At 35.5% G+C, this 21,808-nt stretch overlaps 1 protein-coding gene across 2 annotated transcripts; it reads left to right on the forward strand.

Moving 5' to 3' along the window:
* Positions 1 to 13: 13 nt before the first annotated feature.
* On the forward strand, positions 14 to 18,034 carry LOC138329257 (dynein axonemal assembly factor 3-like). 2 transcript variants are annotated; one of them, XM_069276100.1, is made up of 16 exons: positions 14 to 212; positions 1,454 to 1,504; positions 1,858 to 1,952; positions 2,167 to 2,260; positions 2,605 to 2,698; positions 3,165 to 3,228; positions 3,482 to 3,564; positions 3,728 to 3,821; positions 4,229 to 4,351; positions 4,746 to 4,868; positions 5,466 to 5,604; positions 7,329 to 7,484; positions 8,073 to 8,187; positions 8,445 to 8,519; positions 8,804 to 8,885; positions 17,478 to 18,034. In XM_069276100.1, the coding sequence occupies exons 1-16, from the start codon at positions 146 to 148 to the stop codon at positions 17,544 to 17,546; spliced, it is 1,524 nt and encodes a 507-aa protein (XP_069132201.1). In that variant the 5' UTR covers positions 14 to 145; the 3' UTR covers positions 17,547 to 18,034. The 2 variants fall into 2 exon arrangements, with proteins under 2 accessions (XP_069132201.1, XP_069132200.1); XM_069276099.1 differs by lacking the exon at positions 14 to 212 and adding an exon at positions 325 to 1,322.
* Positions 18,035 to 21,808: the final 3,774 nt, after the last annotated feature.

Here is a 21,808-nt window from a genome sequence, read left to right on the forward strand (position 1 = left end):
AAGATAGGGAAATGTCATTCAGTGCGGAGTCACTTTGTTTACAAATGGTGGATGGCGTTACTCCGTCAGAATTTTCACGTGTGCTAGCAAGCAAAAACTTGTTTTCATTCCTGACATCCAAATTCTTTATCGTAGTGATTTAAAGATGGCAGATGCATTTGGAAGTATAACATGGTGGGGATTTAGCCCCGCACTTGATCTTCAAGACACCGGTAAGCTTTTACAGATTTTTATTTTCGATCTTCCGAGTTTCATCTCGAGTCTTTCAGTGTTAAGTTTGAGATCGTTATTGATATGTTTATCGAATTCAATAGGCCTTTTACACGTTAACGTTTCTATATCAGTAATCATATTCGAAGAGAGTATTGAGGAGTGTTAAGATGTCCAATCATTTTATTTAGTCTATCAACTTTCCTAATTAATATCACAATTTATTATGATATTTAATGGATGCAGGCTGTAAGCCTCTATATCCATATTAATTTGTAGCGGGATTGGACTGGGTCGATCATCGGTGACCAGGTAGCTCAGTCGGTAGAGCACTCGGCTAGTATTGGGAGGGTCCCGGGTTCGAATCCCGGTCTGGCCGCTACATTTTCTCCTCTCCTGTTACAAACTTGGCGCCCAACTAAATAACCCACGGTGGTGGTGTTTTGAAGGGTCTCGTGTGTCTTCGAGGGCGAAGACTTCGAGAAAGGAGGGAGGAGTGTAGCGGGATTGGACTGGGTCGATCATCGGTGACCAGGTAGCTCAGTCGGTAGAGCACTCGGCTAGTATTCGGAGGGTCCCGGGTTCGAATCCCGGTCTGGCCGCTACATTTTCTCCTCTCCTGTTACAAATTAATACACATACATAATTAGTTATTTCAATTCTAGTATACAACAATGGCTACAGTACTGTTGAATATTCATATATTTGCATTATTTACATGATATATGTTGGTTAGATTTTGAAACCCAACATTTTTGCAGTAATTGTCAAGCAATATTTTAAAGTTATATACACGATGATCAGTAATAAATCTCAAATACAACGTACATGTGTCAACATTAAATCCAAGGCCTACTTAGCACTGCATGGTAAGGTCAAAACTTGAATACAGTAGTTGTTCATGGGACCCCCCCACACAACAAAATATAGCCAACATACATTTAGAAAAAGTTCAAGGATGAGCAACAAGGTATATGTATGTCAGAAACAACTATAAAAAACTGACAGTGTAACAGACATGATAGGGTCATCTTCTAGCCTCCCTTTAGAAAAGGAACTTTCCCATTTAAGCTCAGTCGATAGAGCAACAGCAAGTATTTTTAAGTATGAAGGTAAGTCTGGGGCATGGGTTCAATCCTGGCTTGATAATGATAAAATATATGACACAGCATCAGTAATTGTTTAGAGTTGCGGAGGTGGAATCATTTTTATTGTAAATCATTTTTTCCCCTTTTTATCACAGATTTAATATCTGCTCTGAAGGAGCTCAGACTGGACAAAGATGATGGACCAGGTAATTTGATACATTTGTATTTTCCACATGTATTATATACAAATCAAGACAAACCTGCTATGATATTTGTTATTACTGTATATGCATTTGAATTGAAAGAGTAAAAGTAACTGGTATTTTAGATTACAGGTAAAACCTATAAAAACTACATTTCCCATCAAGATGATACCACATGACAGGTTAATAAGAACAAGATAAGAATATAAATATTTTAAGACGATAACCAATTTGATCTTTTTGTTAATTTTAATACTGCAATTTGAGTACAATATCATTAATTTAGCATCATCATCAAGCCCCAGAAAAGGGAAGACATTATGAGTCTTATATCTATTTTGTATCTGTCTTTGTAGAAGAACTGCGGATCCTCCTGGTTGGGTCTGGAGATATGAGACATCTTCTCACGACTATGGCCCGGTCTTACCGTCACAGAAAAAGGAAACTGCATGCAAGTACCATATGATCAGATTTAGAGAGAAATTTTCAGATTAAGAGTTACATGTACATCAAATGGTTTTGCTTTGTGTTTTATGGTCCTGATACTCATGCATGATTTAGAACTTTGAGTTATAAGTGAAATGAAAAATAAATACATATAAATTACATTGAAATTGAAAACCTATGAAACATTTTTGATTTAACAAAGTTTATTTCCTTTTCAGTTTTATATTATAGAAAATAACCTGGAATTGTATGCAAGAGATATGCTCTTTATGGCGATTGCATTAGAAACTCAGAAAAGAATGGGTCTACAAGGTGAGTCATTTGACTGAACTTAGACAATTGTTTCAACATTCCTATTTTATTCACATAAGACTACTAAAATATATTGCTGGTCGGTGGTTTTTCTCCATGTACTCTAGCTTTCCTCAGTCATTTAAAACTGGCTCATCTTTAAATGACCCTAGCTGTTAGGACATTAAACTGAACAAACCAAACCAAATGACGTATTTCAATGAAATCATACCAAAAAATGATTACGTTTTTGAAGCTTGTTTGAAAAAAATTGATTATTTATGGTTTCAATTTAATTTTCACAATGATTGTTTTAATCTTTTCATCTTATATATTGTTAGGCTAAGTTGTGTTTTATTCTACAGAAAAGACAGAGCTGTTTCTTGAATTATTTGGGAATGTTCTTGTGAGAAAACAGTCTTGTGAATACTTAGAGAAAATGTCCACAGAGTTTATAAAGTAAGTATACAAAAGTCACTATAGTATACAACATCATACAAAACGAGATTGTTATTTTATCAGATATTTTTTCTTTTTGAAAATAGATTAATTTTACTCACTCTAGATTAATGACAGAATATTAAATTGGTACATTAATCCCTGATTTGACATTGTGTTATCAAATAACTGACCTTTTGACCAATGGGTATAACTACATGTTCTGGGAATAAAACTATCAGCTGAGAGTATTGTTTTATAGACACTGTCATTGGGATCTACAAATATTGACTAAAATCTGGGATTGATGGATTGCATTAATCATATGAATGTAATGTACAAATTATATTAAATTAGCCTCTAAGTTAATTGATGAATAAATCTGATGCAATATATTTATAAGGTGGTATTGTTTGACCAAACAAAATCTAATTCTGGTAGATCTTCAGATTTTTATTTTTTTTTATTTTTTATTTTTTTTTCACAGAATGGTTACAGATTTTGATTACTTGGAGAAAAAGCTCCCCATCTTTGATTTATCACAACTAAAGGTGAGTTAAATCTTCTGAGTGTCTCTCATTGTCACAGAATACTGGTTTGTTCAGATTGATGTTGGTAAATACTTCAAATTCTTTTAATACTGTAATTTTATCCTATTAAATTGAGAAAAATTCAAGATTGTAAAATAAATCCTGTATTTCATCCAGTCAGAGTAATTTTTCTTGTAAATATAGATGAAGTAATAAAATAAACAAGGAAAATGCTATACATGTATATCTAACTACATTGTCTTTTTTATTTCAGTACAAAGAGAGGGATTTCTTGGAGAGTATATTTAAATTTTGGAGACTTCCTGATATCAAATATTTTGATGCTGAGAAAGTCTGGTAAGAAATATGAATAGTTCTTAAAACTAAAGTTAAAAACACCTTAACTTAATTATATTTTATAAATTATAAGTTTTATTCACCAGTTTGAAGAAATAGAATTAATTTTAAAATTCTGGTAAAGAATTTGTAAAATTATTTCATTTTAAATACTTGATTGTAGGGACTTGAGACTTCGTCAGTTGATGGGAAACAGATATGACAACAGACTCAACATATTTGATTGGGATCTCAACATGAAGCTGGTCTACAGGGATGTGAGTAGCATACATTTGTACAAAAATATACTCGGTGTCTGATAAAGTAAGGATGACATGACCATTTCTTTATTAAACTTTAAATATAAAAAAATATACAGTGATGTAAGTAGTGTATATACAAACGTACATTTGTACAAACATGTTCTCAGTCTTTAATAAAGCAAGGATGACATGATGCCATTTATTTGTAAAAAAAAATTAATTTAAAAAATGCTATGGATGAAAATTGAAATTGTTAAGTGTAATGATCTATGATCACTCCTTATTCTAGTAATATCCACTTTGTTGAGAGTTTGATTCTATCAGCGGATAGGATTTAAAAAAGTGAAATAAGTTTAGAAACTGTATATAAATACTCAACATAATATACAAATGTAAATAGAGAATAATTTCTAATCCAACAGGCTGACATCATAAACTCCCATGAGTACAGGAGATGGAGAAACAAAGGGATCGCGTTTGACTTACGAGAGGGCAGTTACGACATCCCAAACAGAACCTTAGCCTCAGGGATGGTATTTAAACACGTAAGTATACCTTGTCTCTGTATAAAACAGAGTTATCTGCACATGTGGGTAGGTATTGATTGTTTCATCATAAATTCATCTGTGATAATCATCATTTCTCTCAAAAAAAATATGACATGACGCTTGCAATCATACACATGGCATCACAATCAATAATTATCTGAAAATGATAATAAGTCTGTTATATGTAAATACAGAACACATTCTAAATCATGTAATGTTAATTGTGTTTTGCGCTAATTTGTAAGAGATTAGTTATTTTCACCATCCCTCTTTACTTTGATGCAAAATCATAACTGCCATTAATAATAAGGAAAAGATAAAAAAAAACATGGATCATGCTTAATTAATTGTTATTGAGGCTATACAGTTGTAACGATTGATGTTTCCACAGGAAGGAGAGAGGCACCACAGACGGGGGTACTGGGGAGATCTCCTCGTCAGCCCATATGTGGCCCTGGGTATCGAGTGTGAGGACAAATCGGCCTTCAAGAAAGCCAACAATATCTACCAGCATGTGAGAGTCTTTATTGGATTACAAAAAAATAGTGCTTCTGTAAACATACCTGTTTTAAAGCAGTCAAATTTTAACGCTAATACGAAAAAAAAGTTATGACTTATTAGCATAGATATAATCTTTTACAAAATTTAGTGATGTACATGCATTAGCGCTTCAAAACAATTTGAAAAGCACTAAAATAAAACTATGAATAACTGTTAAAATAAGTTCCTTTATGATATATCATCTATAGTATACAATACTATTATCTAAAGATGTTAGTTGGTTATTAATTTGATTGTCCAATGGATGTAATTAACTGACTAACTAAATGATTTTCAGTCTATAAATTTAGGAATTATGTTTTAGATATACCTAGTGACAATTGCAAAATAAAAAACAAACCATACTGAACAAATATATCAATAGGTGTTCAAATGAATAGATTGGTTCTCTCTTCATTGTGTTTTCATGCCCTCCCATGGAATGGAAAATTTCTTGGTATCTGTTTCTATTTGATGTGGAGGCCGGAGCACTGGCGTAGACTTTTTGGTTTTAGTAATGATTGTGCGAGTCCAAACACCAGTATTATAAAACCTCTTTTTCTGTTTGTAGACATCACAACACATCGCTGAGTACAATGTACTGTCCATGTTTCACGAGATCGCTACACAAACAAAGTATGAGAAACCGCAGCCTAAGGAGGAAAAGTCTGACAGCAAGGATGCTAAAGATGCTGGACCCACCATTACAGGTGAGAGATTATAGAGTATATAAGTATCCGACTATTACAGGTGAGAGATTATAGAGTATATAAGTATCCGACCATTACAGGTGAGAGATTATAGAGTATATAAGTATCCGACTATTACAGGTGAGAGATTACAGAGTATATAAGTATCCGACTATTACAGGTGAGAGATTACAGAGTATATAAGTATCCGACCATTACAGGTGAGAGATTATAGAGTATATAAGTATCTGACCATTACAGGTGAGAGATTATAGAGTATATAAGTATCCGACCATTACAGGTGAGAGATTATAGAGTATATAAGTATCCGACCATTACAGGTGAGAGATTATAGAGTATATAAGTATCCGACCATTACAGGTGAGAGATTATAGAGTATATAAGTATCCGACCATTACAGGGTATCCGACCATTACAGGTGAGAGATTATAGAGTATATAAATATCCGACCATTACAGGTGAGAGATTACAGAGTATAGAAGTATCCAACCATTACAAGTGAGAGATTATAGAGTATATAAGTATCTGACCATTACAGGTGAGAGATTATAGAGTATATAAATATCCGACCATTACAGGTGAGAGATTACAGAGTATAGAAGTATATCCGACCATTACAAGTGAGAGATTATAGAGTGTATAAGTATCCGACCATTACAAGTGAGAGATTATATGGTATTTAAGACTAAACTTGAAAAGATTTTTTATGTTATGGAGATATAACACAAAAATCTGAGTGTACTCTAAATGGGTTACTACTACAGGTTAGTTCAGAGGTTAAACTATTTTTTTTTCATCCTACAATATATATGTAAATGTATGCTGTATTGGTATATTAAAAAAGTGCAAACACAGTTGAACTGTAATGTTTTATGTTGTGATTATAATCCCCTGCTCTTTTAAAACACCTTAAAACTAAAGAAAATCTGTTTCAAAGATAAGATGGTAACTTGAATAAGCTGCAAAATGTTTCCTTGACAAAGGTTGTGTAGCCGCAATAGTTAAACATTGAACGTATTTCAGTTGGCACTCATAGCCTATATGAATGCCAACTGGACAGAGGCAAATTCCATGAAGTGTGCTAGCGCTTCATGTTGAATTTGCCTCTGTTCAGTTGGCATTCATATAGGCTATGAATGCCAACTGAAAGACGTGTAATGCTTATATTTACATTTGGTTACAATTTTATGATGAAATCCCAAGGGATTTTGCATCCATAATGAAATAATCATTGGTTATCGTCATGGATGGAACAGCCATTTGAACTGCCATTTTCCGTGATCGCTGGCTTGACAATTGTGATGTCACAATGATAATGACATCATAATAAGCGCTTGAAGTTCATAGTTTATATGACTGCTAACTTCGCTTGGTAAGGTTACATAGTGGGACTGCAATGAAAATGTAAATATAGACTTTTGTATACACAGTTTTTGCAAGGTGTATATTTATAGAGCAAAAAAGTAAAAAGGACGTAGCTGATAGATTAGATAGTTTATTGTTAGACTCATCTGATATTTGTATGTACAATCTCAATCTGATCTATCGGAGTTATTTCCCTTTGTATTTCGTATTCAATATCTATATTGCATTTCGCTCCATCAGTAACGACGGAGTGGAATGAAGGGAAGTAACTCTGATAACTCAGAATGCATGAGTTGTGATTTGGTGGTTAAGGTCCCAATATCCATAACTACATGTATGTCCATATGTACCCTTGTCAGAGGTCACAGAGGAGACAGAAGAAGAGCTGAAGAAAGATGAAGAGACAGTGGAGGAAACATTGAAGAAATTAGAGGAGGAAGCAGCTGCTGATGCTGATAAACAGGCCAGGAAACAACAGGGGATCCCGGAGGTGTCAACACTGGACCAGGAGTTTGGTAATATTACTTTTATTAGTTTGGGATACATGTAGACAATATACATTATATGGGGAAGATATTTTTGAGATGTCCAAAACAATTATCAATTAAATATCTGGAAAAATATGAGATTAGAAAATTGATTTTTTTTTATGTAAAATCAGTCATATTTTTTTTTTATTCTGATAGCCTGCTGAACATTATATTATAATACTTACTTATTTCAGAGGAGACTGCTTTTGTTTGATATTGTAATTATGTAATCATTATTTTTATGACTTATCTGATGACTTTTATTAGGGTAAACACATTCTCACAATGGACTATGTCATACTAAAACTGAAAGCATTTCAGTGAGAGAAAACACCTGCCCAATCAAAGGCCTACAAAGACTTCCTTTGATGGTTACAGAGAGTAATGCTAAACAAAAGATATACAGTGTATCTTAAATCAAACAAACTATCTGTCTTATCTGTTGTCGCAGACAGAGCCGTCAGTTTTGTTATGACATAGTCCAAGGGATATGACAGCGATATTAACCTCTGAAATATTGAAGCTGTACAGAATGTATTGAAGACTATTTTTGATGCTGATAATCTTGTGTAGAATCGATGACCGTGGATGGTGTTAAGGTGACCTTCCTGCCAATCAGCAGCCTCACTGATATCGCCAAGAAGAGCAAGTACCAGAAACTATTTCATGTTGTCTACTTTGCCAATAGGTAAGTATCATATTGTTTCAGACTTGGTCACATTTATTTATTTGAAAAAAAGAGGAGTTGGTCCTGTAGTTAAGGTATTCTGACAATAACCTTTCAGCTAATCACCTCTCAGACGCATTAAGTTCAAAAATCCATTTAAATACTGTAGTTAACCCAGTAAGTGCCCAAGGCGTTAAAACAATTGAAAACAATTAGGTAAGGTACTTAACAGAACCAAATTCATAGATAATTTTTAATGTATCAATCTTTTGTTACAGTTTAGTCCACCTGTTGAAGGAGAATATTACGCCTATATTTGCTGACCATGCCACACTGATCCTAGAATCCGCTAGGTGAGCTTTTATCATTTAATTATATATGACTGGGTCATAGTCTGTCATATTGGAACATGTTATCAGCAATTAAGATAGAATATATGATAATAATTTATAAGTAACGATCATCATTAGGACACAATTTTAGTGGTCATTGACAGCTAGGTGACCGCTTAATTAGAGTACAATATATAGTGATTTTCATTGGATGGACCGTAAACTGACCACTAACACAGGTGACCATTAAGGCAGGTTTGACTATGATGAAACAATAACCTGAGTATTTGTCTTGTCATCTACAGATACATGTTGGAACTTAAGCTAGAACAAGTGGCTGAGTTTGGGAAAACGGTAACAGCATTGGCAGCAGAGGCCAGCTGTGAGGTAAGTTGTGATAGAGTTTGGTTATATGACAGTCAGACAGCAGGTTACCATTATCTTCTAACTTCTGTTTGGTTATATGACAGTCTGACCGCAGGTTACCATTATCTAGTAACTTCAGTTTGGTTATATGACAGTCAGACGGCAGGTTACCATTATCTTGTAATTTCAGTTTGGTTATATGACAGTCAGACGGCATGTTACCATTATCTAGTAACTTCAGTTTGGTTATATGACAGTCAGAAGGCAGGTTACCATTATCATGTAATTTCAGTTGGTAATATGACAGTCACACGGCAGGTTACCATTATCTAGTAACTTCAGTTTGGTTATATGACAGTCTGACCGCAGGTTACCATTATCATGTAATGGTAACAGTCAGACGGCAGGTTACCATTATCTTGTAATTTCAGTTTGGTTATATGACAGTCAGACGGCAGGTTACCATTATCTAGTAACTTCAGTTTGGTTATATGACAGTCTGACGGCAGGTTACCATTATCTAGTAACTTCAGTTTGGTTATATGACAGTCAGACGGCAGGTAACCATTATCTTGTAATTTCAGTTTGGTTATATGACAGTCTGACAGCAGGTTACCATTATCTAGTAACTTCAGTTTGGTTATATGACAGTCAGACCGCAGGTTGTTACCATTATCTAGTAACTTCAGTTTGGTTATATGACAGTCAGACGGCAGGTTACCATTATCTAGTAACTTCAGTTTGGTTATATGACAGTCAGACGGCAGGTTACCATTATCTAGTAACTTCAGTTTGGTTATATGACAGTCAGACGGCAGGTTACCATTATCTAGTAACTTCAGTTTGGTTATATGACAGTCAGACGGCAGGTTACCATTATCTAGTAACTTCAGTTTGGTTATATGACAGTCAGACGGCAGGTTACCATTATCTAGTAACTTCAGTTTGGTTATATGACAGTCTGACGGCAGGTTACCATTATCTATAACTTCAGTTTGGTTATATGACAGTCAGACGGCAGGTTACCATTATCTAGTAACTTCAGTTTGGTTATATGACAGTCAGACGGCAGGTTACCATTATCTTGTAATTTCAGTTTGGTTATATGACAGTCTGACGGCAGGTTACCATTATCTTGTAACTTCAGTTTGGTTATATGACAGTCAGACGGCAGGTTACCATTATTTAGTAACTTCAGTTTGGTTATATGACAGTCTGACCGCAGGTTACCATTATCTAGTAACTTCAGTTTGGTTATATGACAGTCAGACGGCAGGTTACCATTATCTTGTAATTTCAGTTTGGTTATATGACAGTCAGACGGCAGGTTACCATTATCTTGTAACTTCAGTTTGGTTATATGACAGTCAGACCGCAGGTTACCATTATCTAGTAACTTCAGTTTGGTTATATGACAGTCAGACGGCAGGTTACCATTATCTAGTAACTTCAGTTTGGTTATATGACAGTCAGACGGCAGGTTACCATTATCTGTAATTCAGTTTGGTTATATGACAGTCAGAGGCTACCATTATCTTGTAATTCAGTTTGGTTATATGACAGTCAGACGGCAGGTTACCATTATCTTGTAACTTCAGTTTGGTTATATGACAGTCAGACGGCAGGTTACCATTATCTTGTAACTTCAGTTTGGTTATATGACAGTCTGACCGCAGGTTACCATTATCTAGTAACTTCAGTTTGGTTATATGACAGTCAGACCGCAGGTTACCATTATCTAGTAACTTCAGTTTGGTTATATGACAGTCAGACCGCAGGTTACCATTATCTAGTAACTTCAGTTTGGTTATATGACAGTCAGACGGCAGGTTACCATTATCTTGTAACTTCAGTTTGGTTATATGACAGTCAGACGGCAGGTTACCATTATCTAGTAACTTCAGTTTGGTTATATGACAGTCAGACGGCAGGTTACCATTATCTTGTAATTTCAGTTTGGTTATATGACAGTCTGACCGCAGGTTACCATTATCTTGTAATTTCAGTTTGGTTATATGACAGTCAGACGGCAGGTTACCATTATCTTGTAATTTCAGTTTGGTTATATGACAGTCAGACGACAGGTTACCATTATCTAGTAACTTCAGTTTGGTTATATGACAGTCAGACCGCAGGTTACCATTATCTTGTAATTTCAGTTTGGTTATATGACAGTCAGACGGCAGGTTACCATTATCATGTAATTTCAGTTTGGTTATATGACAGTCAAACGGCAGGTTACCATTATCTTGTAACTTCAGTTTGGTTATATGACAGTCAGACCGCACGTTACCATTATCTAGTAACTTCAGTTTGGTTATATGACAGTCAGACCGCAGGTTACCATTATCTAGTAACTTCAGTTTGGTTATATGACAGTCAGACGACAGGTTACCATTATCTTGTAATTTCAGTTTGGTTATATGACAGTCTGACCGCAGGTTACCATTATATTGTAATTTCAGTTTGGTTATATGACAGTCAGACCGCAGGTTACCATTATCTTGTAATTTCAGTTTGGTTATATGACAGTCAGACCGCAGGTTACCATTATCTAGTAACTTCAGTTTGGTTATATGACAGTCAGACGGCAGGTTACCATTATCTAGTAACTTCAGTTTGGTTATATGACAGTCAGACGGCAGGTTACCATTATCTAGTAATTTCAGTTTGGTTATATGACAGTCAGACGGCAGGTTACCATTATCTTGTAATTTCAGTTTGGTTATATGACAGTCAGACGGCAGGTTACCATTATCTTGTAACTTCAGTTTGGTTATATGACAGTCAGACGGCAGGTTACCATTATCTAGTAACTTCAGTTTGGTTATATGACAGTCAGACGGCAGGTTACCATTATCTAGTAACTTCAGTTTGGTTATATGACAGTCAGACGGCAGGTTACCATTATCTAGTAACTTCAGTTTGGTTATAAGACAGTCAGACGGCAGGTTACCATTATCTTGTAACTTCAGTTTGGTTATATGACAGTCAGACGGCAGGTTACCATTATCTAGTAATTTCAGTTTGGTTATATGACAGTCAGACGGCAGGTTACCATTATCTAGTAACTTCAGTTTGGTTATATGACAGTCAGACGGCAGGTTACCATTATCTAGTAACTTCAGTTTGGTTATAAGACAGTCAGACGGCAGGTTACAATTATCTTGTAACTTCAGTTTGGTTATATGACAGTGAGACGGCAGGTTACCATTATCTAGTAATTTCAGTTTGGTTATGACAGTCACCGCAGGTTACCATTATCTAGTAACTTCAGTTTGGTTATATGACAGTCTGACGGCAGGTTTACCATTATCTAGTAACTTCAGTTTGGTTATATGACAGTCTGACCGCAGGTTACCATTATCTAGTAACTTCAGTTTGGTTATATGACAGTCTGACCGCAGGTTACCATTATCTAGTAACTTCAGTTTGGTTATATGACAGTCTGACGGCAGGTTACCATTATCATGTAATTTCAGTTTGGTTATATGACAGTCTGACGGCAGGTTACCATTATCTAGTAACTTCAGTTTGGTTATATGACAGTCAGACGGCAGGTTACCATTATCATGTAATTTCAGTTTGGTTATATGACAGTCTGACGGCAGGTTACCATTATCATGTAATTTCAGTTTGGTTATATGACAGTCAGACGGCAGGTTACCATTATCATGTAATTTCAGTTTGGTTATATGACAGTCTGACGGCAGGTTACCATTATCATGTAATTTCAGTTTGGTTATATGACAGTCTGACGGCAGGTTACCATTATCATGTAATTTCAGTTTGGTTATATGACAGTCAGACGGCAGGTTACCATTATCATGTAATTTCAGTTTGGTTATATGACAGTCTGACCGCAGGTTACCATTATTAGTAATTTCAGTTTGGTTATATGACAGTCTGATGGCAGGTTACCATTATCATGTAATTTCAGTTTGGTTATTATGACAGTCAGACGGCAGGTTACCATTATCTAGTAATTTCAGTTTGGTTATATGACAGTCAGACGCAGGTTACCATTATCTGTAACTTCAGTTTGGTTATATGACAGTCTGACGGCAGGTTACCATTATCATGTAATTTCAGTTTGGTTATATGACAGTAGACGGCAGGTTACCATTATCTAGTAAATTTCAGTTTGGTTATATGACAGTCAGACGGCAGGTTACCATTATCTAGTAACTTCAGTTTGGTTATATGACAGTCAGACGGCAGGTTACCATTATCTAGTAACTTCAGTTTGGTTATATGACAGTCAGACGGCAGGTTACCATTATCTTGTAATTTCAGTTTGGTTATATGACAGTCAGACGGCAGGTTACCATTATCTTGTAATTTCAGTTTGGTTATATGACAGTCAGACGGCAGGTTACCATTATCTTGTAACTTCAGTTTGGTTATATGACAGTCTGACGGCAGGTTACCATTATCTAGTAACTTCAGTTTGGTTATATGACAGTCAGACGGCAGGTTACCATTATCTAGTAACTTCAGTTTGGTTATATGACAGTCTGACGGCAGGTTACCATTATCTAGTAACTTCAGTTTGGTTATATGACAGTCAGACGGCAGGTTACCATTATCTAGTAACTTCAGTTTGGTTATATGACAGTCAGACGGCAGGTTACCATTATCATGTAATTTCAGTTTGGTTATATGACAGTCAGACGGCAGGTTACCATTATCTAGTAACTTCAGTTTGGTTATATGACAGTCAGACGGCATTTTACCATTATCTTGTAATTTCAGTTTGGTTATATGACAGTCAGACGGCAGGTTACCATTATCTAGTAACTTCAGTTTGGTTATATGACAGTCAGACGGCAGGTTACCATTATCTAGTAATTTCAGTTTGGTTATATGACAGTCAGACGGCAGGTTACCATTATCTAGTAACTTCAGTTTGGTTATATGACAGTCAGACGGCAGGTTGTTACCATTATCTAGTAACTTCAGTTTGGTTATATGACAGTCAGACGGCAGGTTACCATTATCTTGTAATTTCAGTTTGGTTATATGACAGTCAGACGGCAGGTTACCATTATCTAGTAATTTCAGTTTGGTTATATGACAGTCAGACCGCAGGTTGTTACCATTATCTAGTAATTTCAGTTTGGTTATATGACAGTCAGACGGCAGGTTACCATTATCTAGTAATTTCAGTTTGGTTATATGACAGTCAGACGGCAGGTTACCATTATCTAGTAATTTCAGTTTGGTTATATGACAGTCAGACGGCAGGTTACCATTATCTTGTAACTTCAGTTTGGTTATATGACAGTCAGACGGCAGGTTACCATTATCTAGTAACTTCAGTTTGGTTATATGACAGTCTGACCGCAGGTTACCATTATCTAGTAATTTCAGTTTGGTTATATGACAGTCTGACGGCAGTTTACCATTATCTAGTAACTTCAGTTTGGTTATATGACAGTCTGACCGCAGGTTACCATTATCTAGTAACTTCAGTTTGGTTATATGACAGTCTGACCGCAGGTTACCATTATCATGTAATTTCAGTTTGGTTATATGACAGTCTGACGGCAGGTTACCATTATCTAGTAACTTCAGTTTGGTTATATGACAGTCAGACCGCAGGTTGTTACCATTTTCTAGTAATTTCAGTTTGGTTATATGACAGTCAGACGGCAGGTTACCATTATCTAGTAATTTCAGTTTGGTTATATGACAGTCAGACGGCAGGTTACCATTATCATGTAATTTCAGTTTGGTTATATGACAGTCTGACGGCAGGTTACCATTATCATGTAATTTCAGTTTGGTTATATGACAGTCTGACGGCAGGTTACCATTATCTTGTAATTTCAGTTTGGTTATATGACAGTCAGACGGCAGGTTACCATTATCTTGTAATTTCAGTTTGGTTATATGACAGTCTGACCGCAGGTTACCATTATTTAGTAACTTCAGTTTGGTTATATGACAGTCTGACGGCAGGTTACCATTATCATGTAATTTCAGTTTGGTTATTTGACAGTCAGACGACAGGTTACCATTATCTAGTAACTTCAGTTTGGTTATATGGCAGTCAGACGGCAGGTTACCATTATCTAGTAACTTCAGTTTGGTTATATGACAGTCTGACGGCAGGTTACCATTATCATGTAATTTCAGTTTGGTTATATGACAGTCTGACCGCAGGTTACCATTATCTTGTAATTTCAGTTTGGTTATATGACAGTCTGACGGCAGGTTACCATTATCTAGTAACTTCAGTTTGGTTATATGACAGTCTGACGGCAGGTTACCATTATCATGTAATTTCAGTTTGGTTATATGACAGTCAGACGGCAGGTTACCATTATCTTGTAATTTCAGTTTGGTTATATGACAGTCTGACCGCAGGTTACCATTATCTAGTAACTTCAGTTTGGTTATATGACAGTCAGACGGCAGGTTACCATTATCTTGTAATTTCAGTTTGGTTATATGACAGTCAGACGGCAGGTTACCATTATCTAGTAACTTCAGTTTGGTTATATGACAGTCAGACGGCAGGTTACCATTATCTTGTAATTTCAGTTTGGTTATATGACAGTCAGACGGCAGGTTACCATTATCTAGTAATTTCAGTTTGGTTATATGACAGTCTGACGGCAGGTTACCATTATCTAGTAACTTCAGTTTGGTTATATGACAGTCTGACGGCAGGTTACCATTATCTAGTAATTTCAGTTTGGTTATATGACAGTCAGACGGCAGGTTACCATTATCTAGTAACTTCAGTTTGGTTATATGACAGTCAGACGGCAGGTTACCATTATCTAGTAACTTCAGTTTGGTTATATGACAGTCTGACGGCAGGTTACCATTATCTAGTAACTTCAGTTTGGTTATATGACAGTCTGACGGCAGGTTACCATTATCTAGTAATTTCAGTTTGGTTATATGACAGTCAGACGGCAGGTTACCATTATCTAGTAACTTCAGTTTGGTTATATGACAGTCTGACGGCAGGTTACCATTATCTAGTAACTTCAGTTTGGTTATATGACAGTCAGACGGCAGGTTACCATTATCTAGTAACTTCAGTTTGGTTATATGACAGTCAGACGGCAGGTTACCATTATCTAGTAACTTCAGTTTGGTTATATGACAGTCAGACGGCAGGTTACCATTATCTTGTAACTTCAGTTTGGTTATATGACAGTCAGACGGCAGGTTACCATTATCTAGTAACTTCAGTTTGGTTATATGACAGTCAGACCGCAGGTTACCATTATCTAGTAATTTCAGTTTGGTTATATGACAGTCTGACGGCAGGTTACCATTATCTAGTAACTTCAGTTTGGTTATATGACAGTCTGACGGCAGGTTACCATTATCTAGTAACTTCAGTTTGGTTATATGACAGTCTGACCGCAGGTTACCATTATCTAGTAACTTCAGTTTGGTTATATGACAGTCTGACGGCAGGTTACCATTATCTTGTAATTTCAGTTTGGTTATATGACAGTCTGACGGCAGGTTACCATTATCTAGTAACTTCAGTTTGGTTATATGACAGTCAGACGGCAGGTTACCATTATCTTGTAACTTCAGTTTGGTTATATGACAGTCAGACGGCAGGTTACCATTATCTAGTAACTTCAGTTTGGTTATATGACAGTCAGACGGCAGGTTACCATTATCTAGTAACTTCAGTTTGGTTATATGACAGTCAGACGGCAGGTTACCATTATCTAGTAACTTCAGTTTGGTTATATGACAGTCAGACGGCAGGTTACCATTATCTAGTAACTTCAGTTTGGTTATATGACAGTCAGACGGCAGGTTACCATTATCTAGTAACTTCAGTTTGGTTATATGACAGTCAGACGGCAGGTTACCATTATCTTGTAACTTCAGTTTGGTTATATGACAGTCAGACGGCAGGTTACCATTATCTAGTAACTTCAGTTTGGTTATATGACAGTCAGACCGCAGGTTACCATTATCTAGTAACTTCAGTTTGGTTATATGACAGTCTGACGGCAGGTTACCATTATCTAGTAACTTCAGTTTGGTTATATGACAGTCTGACGGCAGGTTACCATTATCTAGTAACTTCAGTTTGGTTATATGACAGTCAGACGGCAGGTTACCATTATCTTGTAACTTCAGTTTGGTTATATGACAGTCAGACGGCAGGTTACCATTATCTAGTAATTTCAGTTTGGTTATATGACAATCAGACGGCAGGTTACCATTATCTAGTAACTTCAGTTTGGTTATATGACAGTCAGACGGCAGGTTACCATTATCTTGTAACTTCAGTTTGGTTATATGACAGTAAGACGGCAGGTTACCATTATCTTGTAATTTCAGTTTGGTTATATGACAGTAAGACGGCAAGTTACCATTATCTAGTAACTTCCTTTACTGATGATTAAAAATAAAAGGCAGTTATTCTAAAGTTGTATATAACTTTTGTACTTAATTCATTGGGTCAAATTCCACTAATAAAACTTCAACAGATAACATGAAGTGATGCAATGGACAAAAGGTTTTGCACAACAAACAGTTCATGTTATATAGTATATATTCCTATACTGTAATTTTTGTTTTACATTCCATATCAAAATTAAATTATCCTTGCTTTTTCAGCCTGTTGGTGCAAATGACTTTGAAAAATCAAAATTCTTCAAATTTTCATACAACAATAAATCTAGCTGAGATCTGTGAGATTTTGCCTGCCATGTCTTGTTAAGACAAAATTGGTGCAATAGTTGTTCAATCATAGACAAACGTTTGATAGCCTGTTGATTGACCTCAAGGCTGCGCTCTGATCACAATCACCATGGTTACCAATGGAGAAGTGAGAACGATGTCAGATTTTGTAAAGAAGTAATGTACCAGGAAATCTTCTATAATTCATTAAGTTACATTAGCGACACTATGTTTGAAAACTTCCCAATGGATCAAAGAAGATACAACTTTTGTGAAACTCATTGAAAAACTGATTATCATAGATGTTTACACAGAAGTGGGTCTGTCTGGAAAATTCTGATCGATCATGTCATATATTCATTCAATATCATTCATGGAATTTGAATCTGAAGTTTGTCAGGTATGTGGTGTACAGTGAATGTGAAATGTGAAATAAAACACATTCCAATATGTATTTATTTACCATTGAAATAAATGTGTTGTGTTAAATTTAACCGATTGTTTTATTGTTTATTGTAACTATTACATTCTCTGAATGCCTGTGTGTGTGTATCAGAATACTGTTGTTTGTGCAGCCCGGCATCAATGTCATTTACATCAAAGTAAGGAATAACTGGGTCTGATGCAAGGCATCGAAGCAATGACATGATGATAACTACAACCATTATGTGTCATCGTGTGGACCATGTGTTGGAACCATGACTAATGACCAGATTTCAAAATCTACTAGGTATTGTAACGGAGTCTTATAAGGAACCAAGCATAATTTGACATTTTAAATTAAATGTCATTTATTTGAACTCACCTGTTAGTTCTTTTTATGCATTGAATGTTTTAGACCCTGACCCTGCAGAGCTGATGAAGGTCAATGTCATTTACTATACCCCTTCTGTCTGTCTGTCTGGCAGTTTTTCTGTCCGTCTGTAGACACAACGATCGACTGATTACTCTTCCTCAACTACTAAAGCAATTTCAACAAAACTTGATTGCATTACTCCTGTTACATTGTAGATGTAGTAACCTATTGCAGGAACACGATATCTTAAACCCATTTGTTATAAAATGATAAAAAAACTCCTTCTCCTAAATTAAAATGTCATGGCCATTTAAGATTATATTTTTGTATGGCAACCATCCTATTTCTGAATGAGCGTTGAACATTTTGATTTGGACCTTTTAGTTATTTAAAAGAACACTTGAACTATTTTACAATGTAGAATGTACGTATTGGACTCCATTTACCATAACTGACTGATGGTCTATATTATGAATACCAATGACCAGCCCTCTTTGGCTCTTATTTATTGTGACCAAATTAAAATACCATGCAGGGCATATGTTTATTAGATATTTAAGAATATTCATTACTGAATGGAAGTTTAGCTTTTATCAGTTAGTTAAACACGTATTTTTTCATCCTAGCACAAACGACTGAGTTCACTTGATTTTAAGGTAGATGAGCTACTAAGTAAACGTTTTTGGACGGCCAATGTCTGTGGTTCAAATTAGCCTATGATATAGGTCAAGCAACTACTAGTGTATATACTCTTTATAAGAGATAGTTGTTGCATATTTTGCAGGATAGGCTGCTAATTATAATATAAATGTGACTTTCAGATCTGAATTCAGATATAATTAACTCAAGAAGTCAAAACATATTTACAAGACTCGGTGAGTTTTGATTAATCACAGATCGAGAGAATGACATCAAAATACTTGAAACTTTATTACAATTATTCCAGCTTAAGCAATCGTGTCTTCATGAATATATGCAGCATGAGTGGGAACCTCCAACAATGAAGCTCACTCAAACGGACAATCCCTTTCAAATGGTAGCAGAAAAATACTACAATCAAACCAAGATTGACAATTTACCAGCTATTTTAAATGACAGAAAAAATATTTATTGTGAATCAAACTACTTGTTCAAACATTGTATTCCACAATCGCTTGTTGGCCATTAACCACAAGTGAACGGTAAAAGTTTTATTAATTACATGTACAAATTTATTATGACATAATCATGGAAAATTAATCTGATAAAAGGGCAATATGAATGAAATCATCCAGGTGTGACAACAACGCCCTATAATGTACTTAAGATGAATTAATTAAATCGGTGCATTCACTCACGTGTCCAAGGTTAAAGTATGTTCGGTTCGTTACTGAACTCACAAGACCGACGCTAGAATGAGCAGCATATCCACAAAAAAGTAAAGGTCCAAAAAATGTATGCGAGAGATTATACGAACTCGCGTGCATGTGATCACATTATACAATGTATATATTATGTCACAGAAAAAAAACCTGTACATGTAATATATTTTGATAACATTTCTACTTTTTTCGACTTTTTGAGAATATTCCCACTTACCGTCAACAAATCCAGATCTATCGTGATATTATCGTGATATCATCACAAACAACAAAAGTTAATGCCGTGGATCATAATTCATCTTTGTTATATTTTATTCCACAGTCAATTATTTTACGTGATATAGAAAACGTATGGGAAACACTCTTTTGATGTTCCACCAATTTTCTCGTCATGTGATTTAGCCTTGTACATGAAACTGAAACGTAAATGTTAAAAGATATGTTTTTAATACATTTATGTTCTTCAATATTGAAAACGATTGTCGAAAAGATACTTGTGAAAAATTATTTAGCAGCCTAGTCAGTCAATGACCCACTATAGAATAATATATATAGCGAAAGAACACGAGAAGAGAGGGGGTTAAGTGAAGCGTCAAACCAGTAAATACGTATTTTTCCGAAATTCTGCAAACCATTGTGGACCGCCGCGCTTTTAATGTAGCGAATAGACACTCTGGTGTGCGAACATGTTCTAGGTCATATCCGAGGATTCATACACGTCCTTGATCATAGTTAAATATGACTTCTTGGTATCATATTAAAGTTTAATATATCTTAACTTTAAATTAAGCCCATCGCTGTTGGGATACCTTGTCTGGTTATTTTTGTACGGCACTTTGAAATTAATTGCCCAAATATGAATCACTGAGACTTCCTTTTCTTTCTCTCTATATCTTAATTAGTCTATATTGGGCCTTACCACTAATACCAGCGTAAAATTTGTAAACTTATATCTCCTTGGTTTGGTTTGTTTCCGTGAACTATGTTTGTTTCCCCAGTCTAGATTCACTTCCGTGAAATGTGTTTGTTTTCCAGTCTATATTCTCTTCCATGAAATGTGTTTGTTTTTCAGTCTAGATTCACTTCCGTGAAATGTGTCTAATTATTTCTTTTATGCGAGGGGTCCCCATATCTGATTTCATATAACACCATCAATGTTCATATCAAATTTCATGCCTTTACCATAAAATGCAGTACTTCTCTGGAAGTCGCCTGCTGTTCTACGAGTCTATGACGTATGGCATGTTACACTGCAAGTCACAACGTACGACGTAGTACATATCACGTGTTAAATTTTCTTAACAACAACATTCCATGTTAAGTGGAGAGAGGAGGGCTTGTGAATGGACCTATCAATTAGTTTAAGCATATTCTATTGCCATATTAGCAACACGATCGGGTACAAGTTAACTCTAACTTACAAATGCCCTCTCCATTACAATGTACAACACATATCATATATTCATATTATATTATGATTATATTCTTAAAGAGGAACATATAAGAGAGAAGAAAGAGATAGATAGATATCCTATCAATGCTAAAGTAGAGGAAGGATATTTTAAATAGAATGTCATCTATTTCCCCTATTTATGCAAAATTTGCTCCCTTTCAGTCAACGATGCACCAGACCAAATATGACTCCTTTTTTCATTCCTACATTAAAAGAAGGATTTTAAATAATCTAATAGTTTCCTCAATAATGTCCATATTGGGTCCTGAGATCCAGCTAGACCCTTGATTTATTTAACATTTATTCCCTGTCAGTCAAGAATCATTTCGTTCCTACTACGGAAGAAAAGTTTAAAAGATTGATTTCCCATATTGGACTCCGCCCGATTTGGCCCGGAGATAAGGACATATTCCTCTTTACCCGAGGATGTTTCTGTTCAAATTTGGTTAAAATCCATTCTCAACTTTATGAAAAGTAGCGATTTAAAGATGTTTCCAACTATAAGGCCCCAGTGAGAGATATCAGAGCTCAGAATTATATATGATCTGTTCTCCTCTCCACAAGGATGTTTCTGACCAAAGGTTAAAACAGTCACAACTTTATGACTAGTAGAATTTTGAAAGAGATGTTGACGGACAGACGTACGGACGCCGCGCCA

The sequence above is a fragment of the Argopecten irradians genome, chromosome 8 (genome assembly GCF_041381155.1).
Source record: "Argopecten irradians isolate NY chromosome 8, Ai_NY, whole genome shotgun sequence".
Lineage (NCBI taxonomy): Eukaryota > Metazoa > Mollusca > Bivalvia > Pectinida > Pectinidae > Argopecten > Argopecten irradians.

Bases quoted from the DNA above. Each gene is read 5' to 3' on its own strand.
- LOC138329257 (XM_069276099.1), top strand. From the start codon at position 1,229: ATGATAGGGTCATCTTCTAGCCTCCCTTTAGAAAAGGAACTTTCCCAT. The intron at 4,352-4,745 runs GTAAGTATACCT...ATGTTTCCACAG, and splicing joins CAGGGATGGTATTTAAACAC to GAAGGAGAGAGGCACCACAG. The intron at 7,485-8,072 runs GTAATATTACTT...AATCTTGTGTAG, and splicing joins AACACTGGACCAGGAGTTTG to AATCGATGACCGTGGATGGT.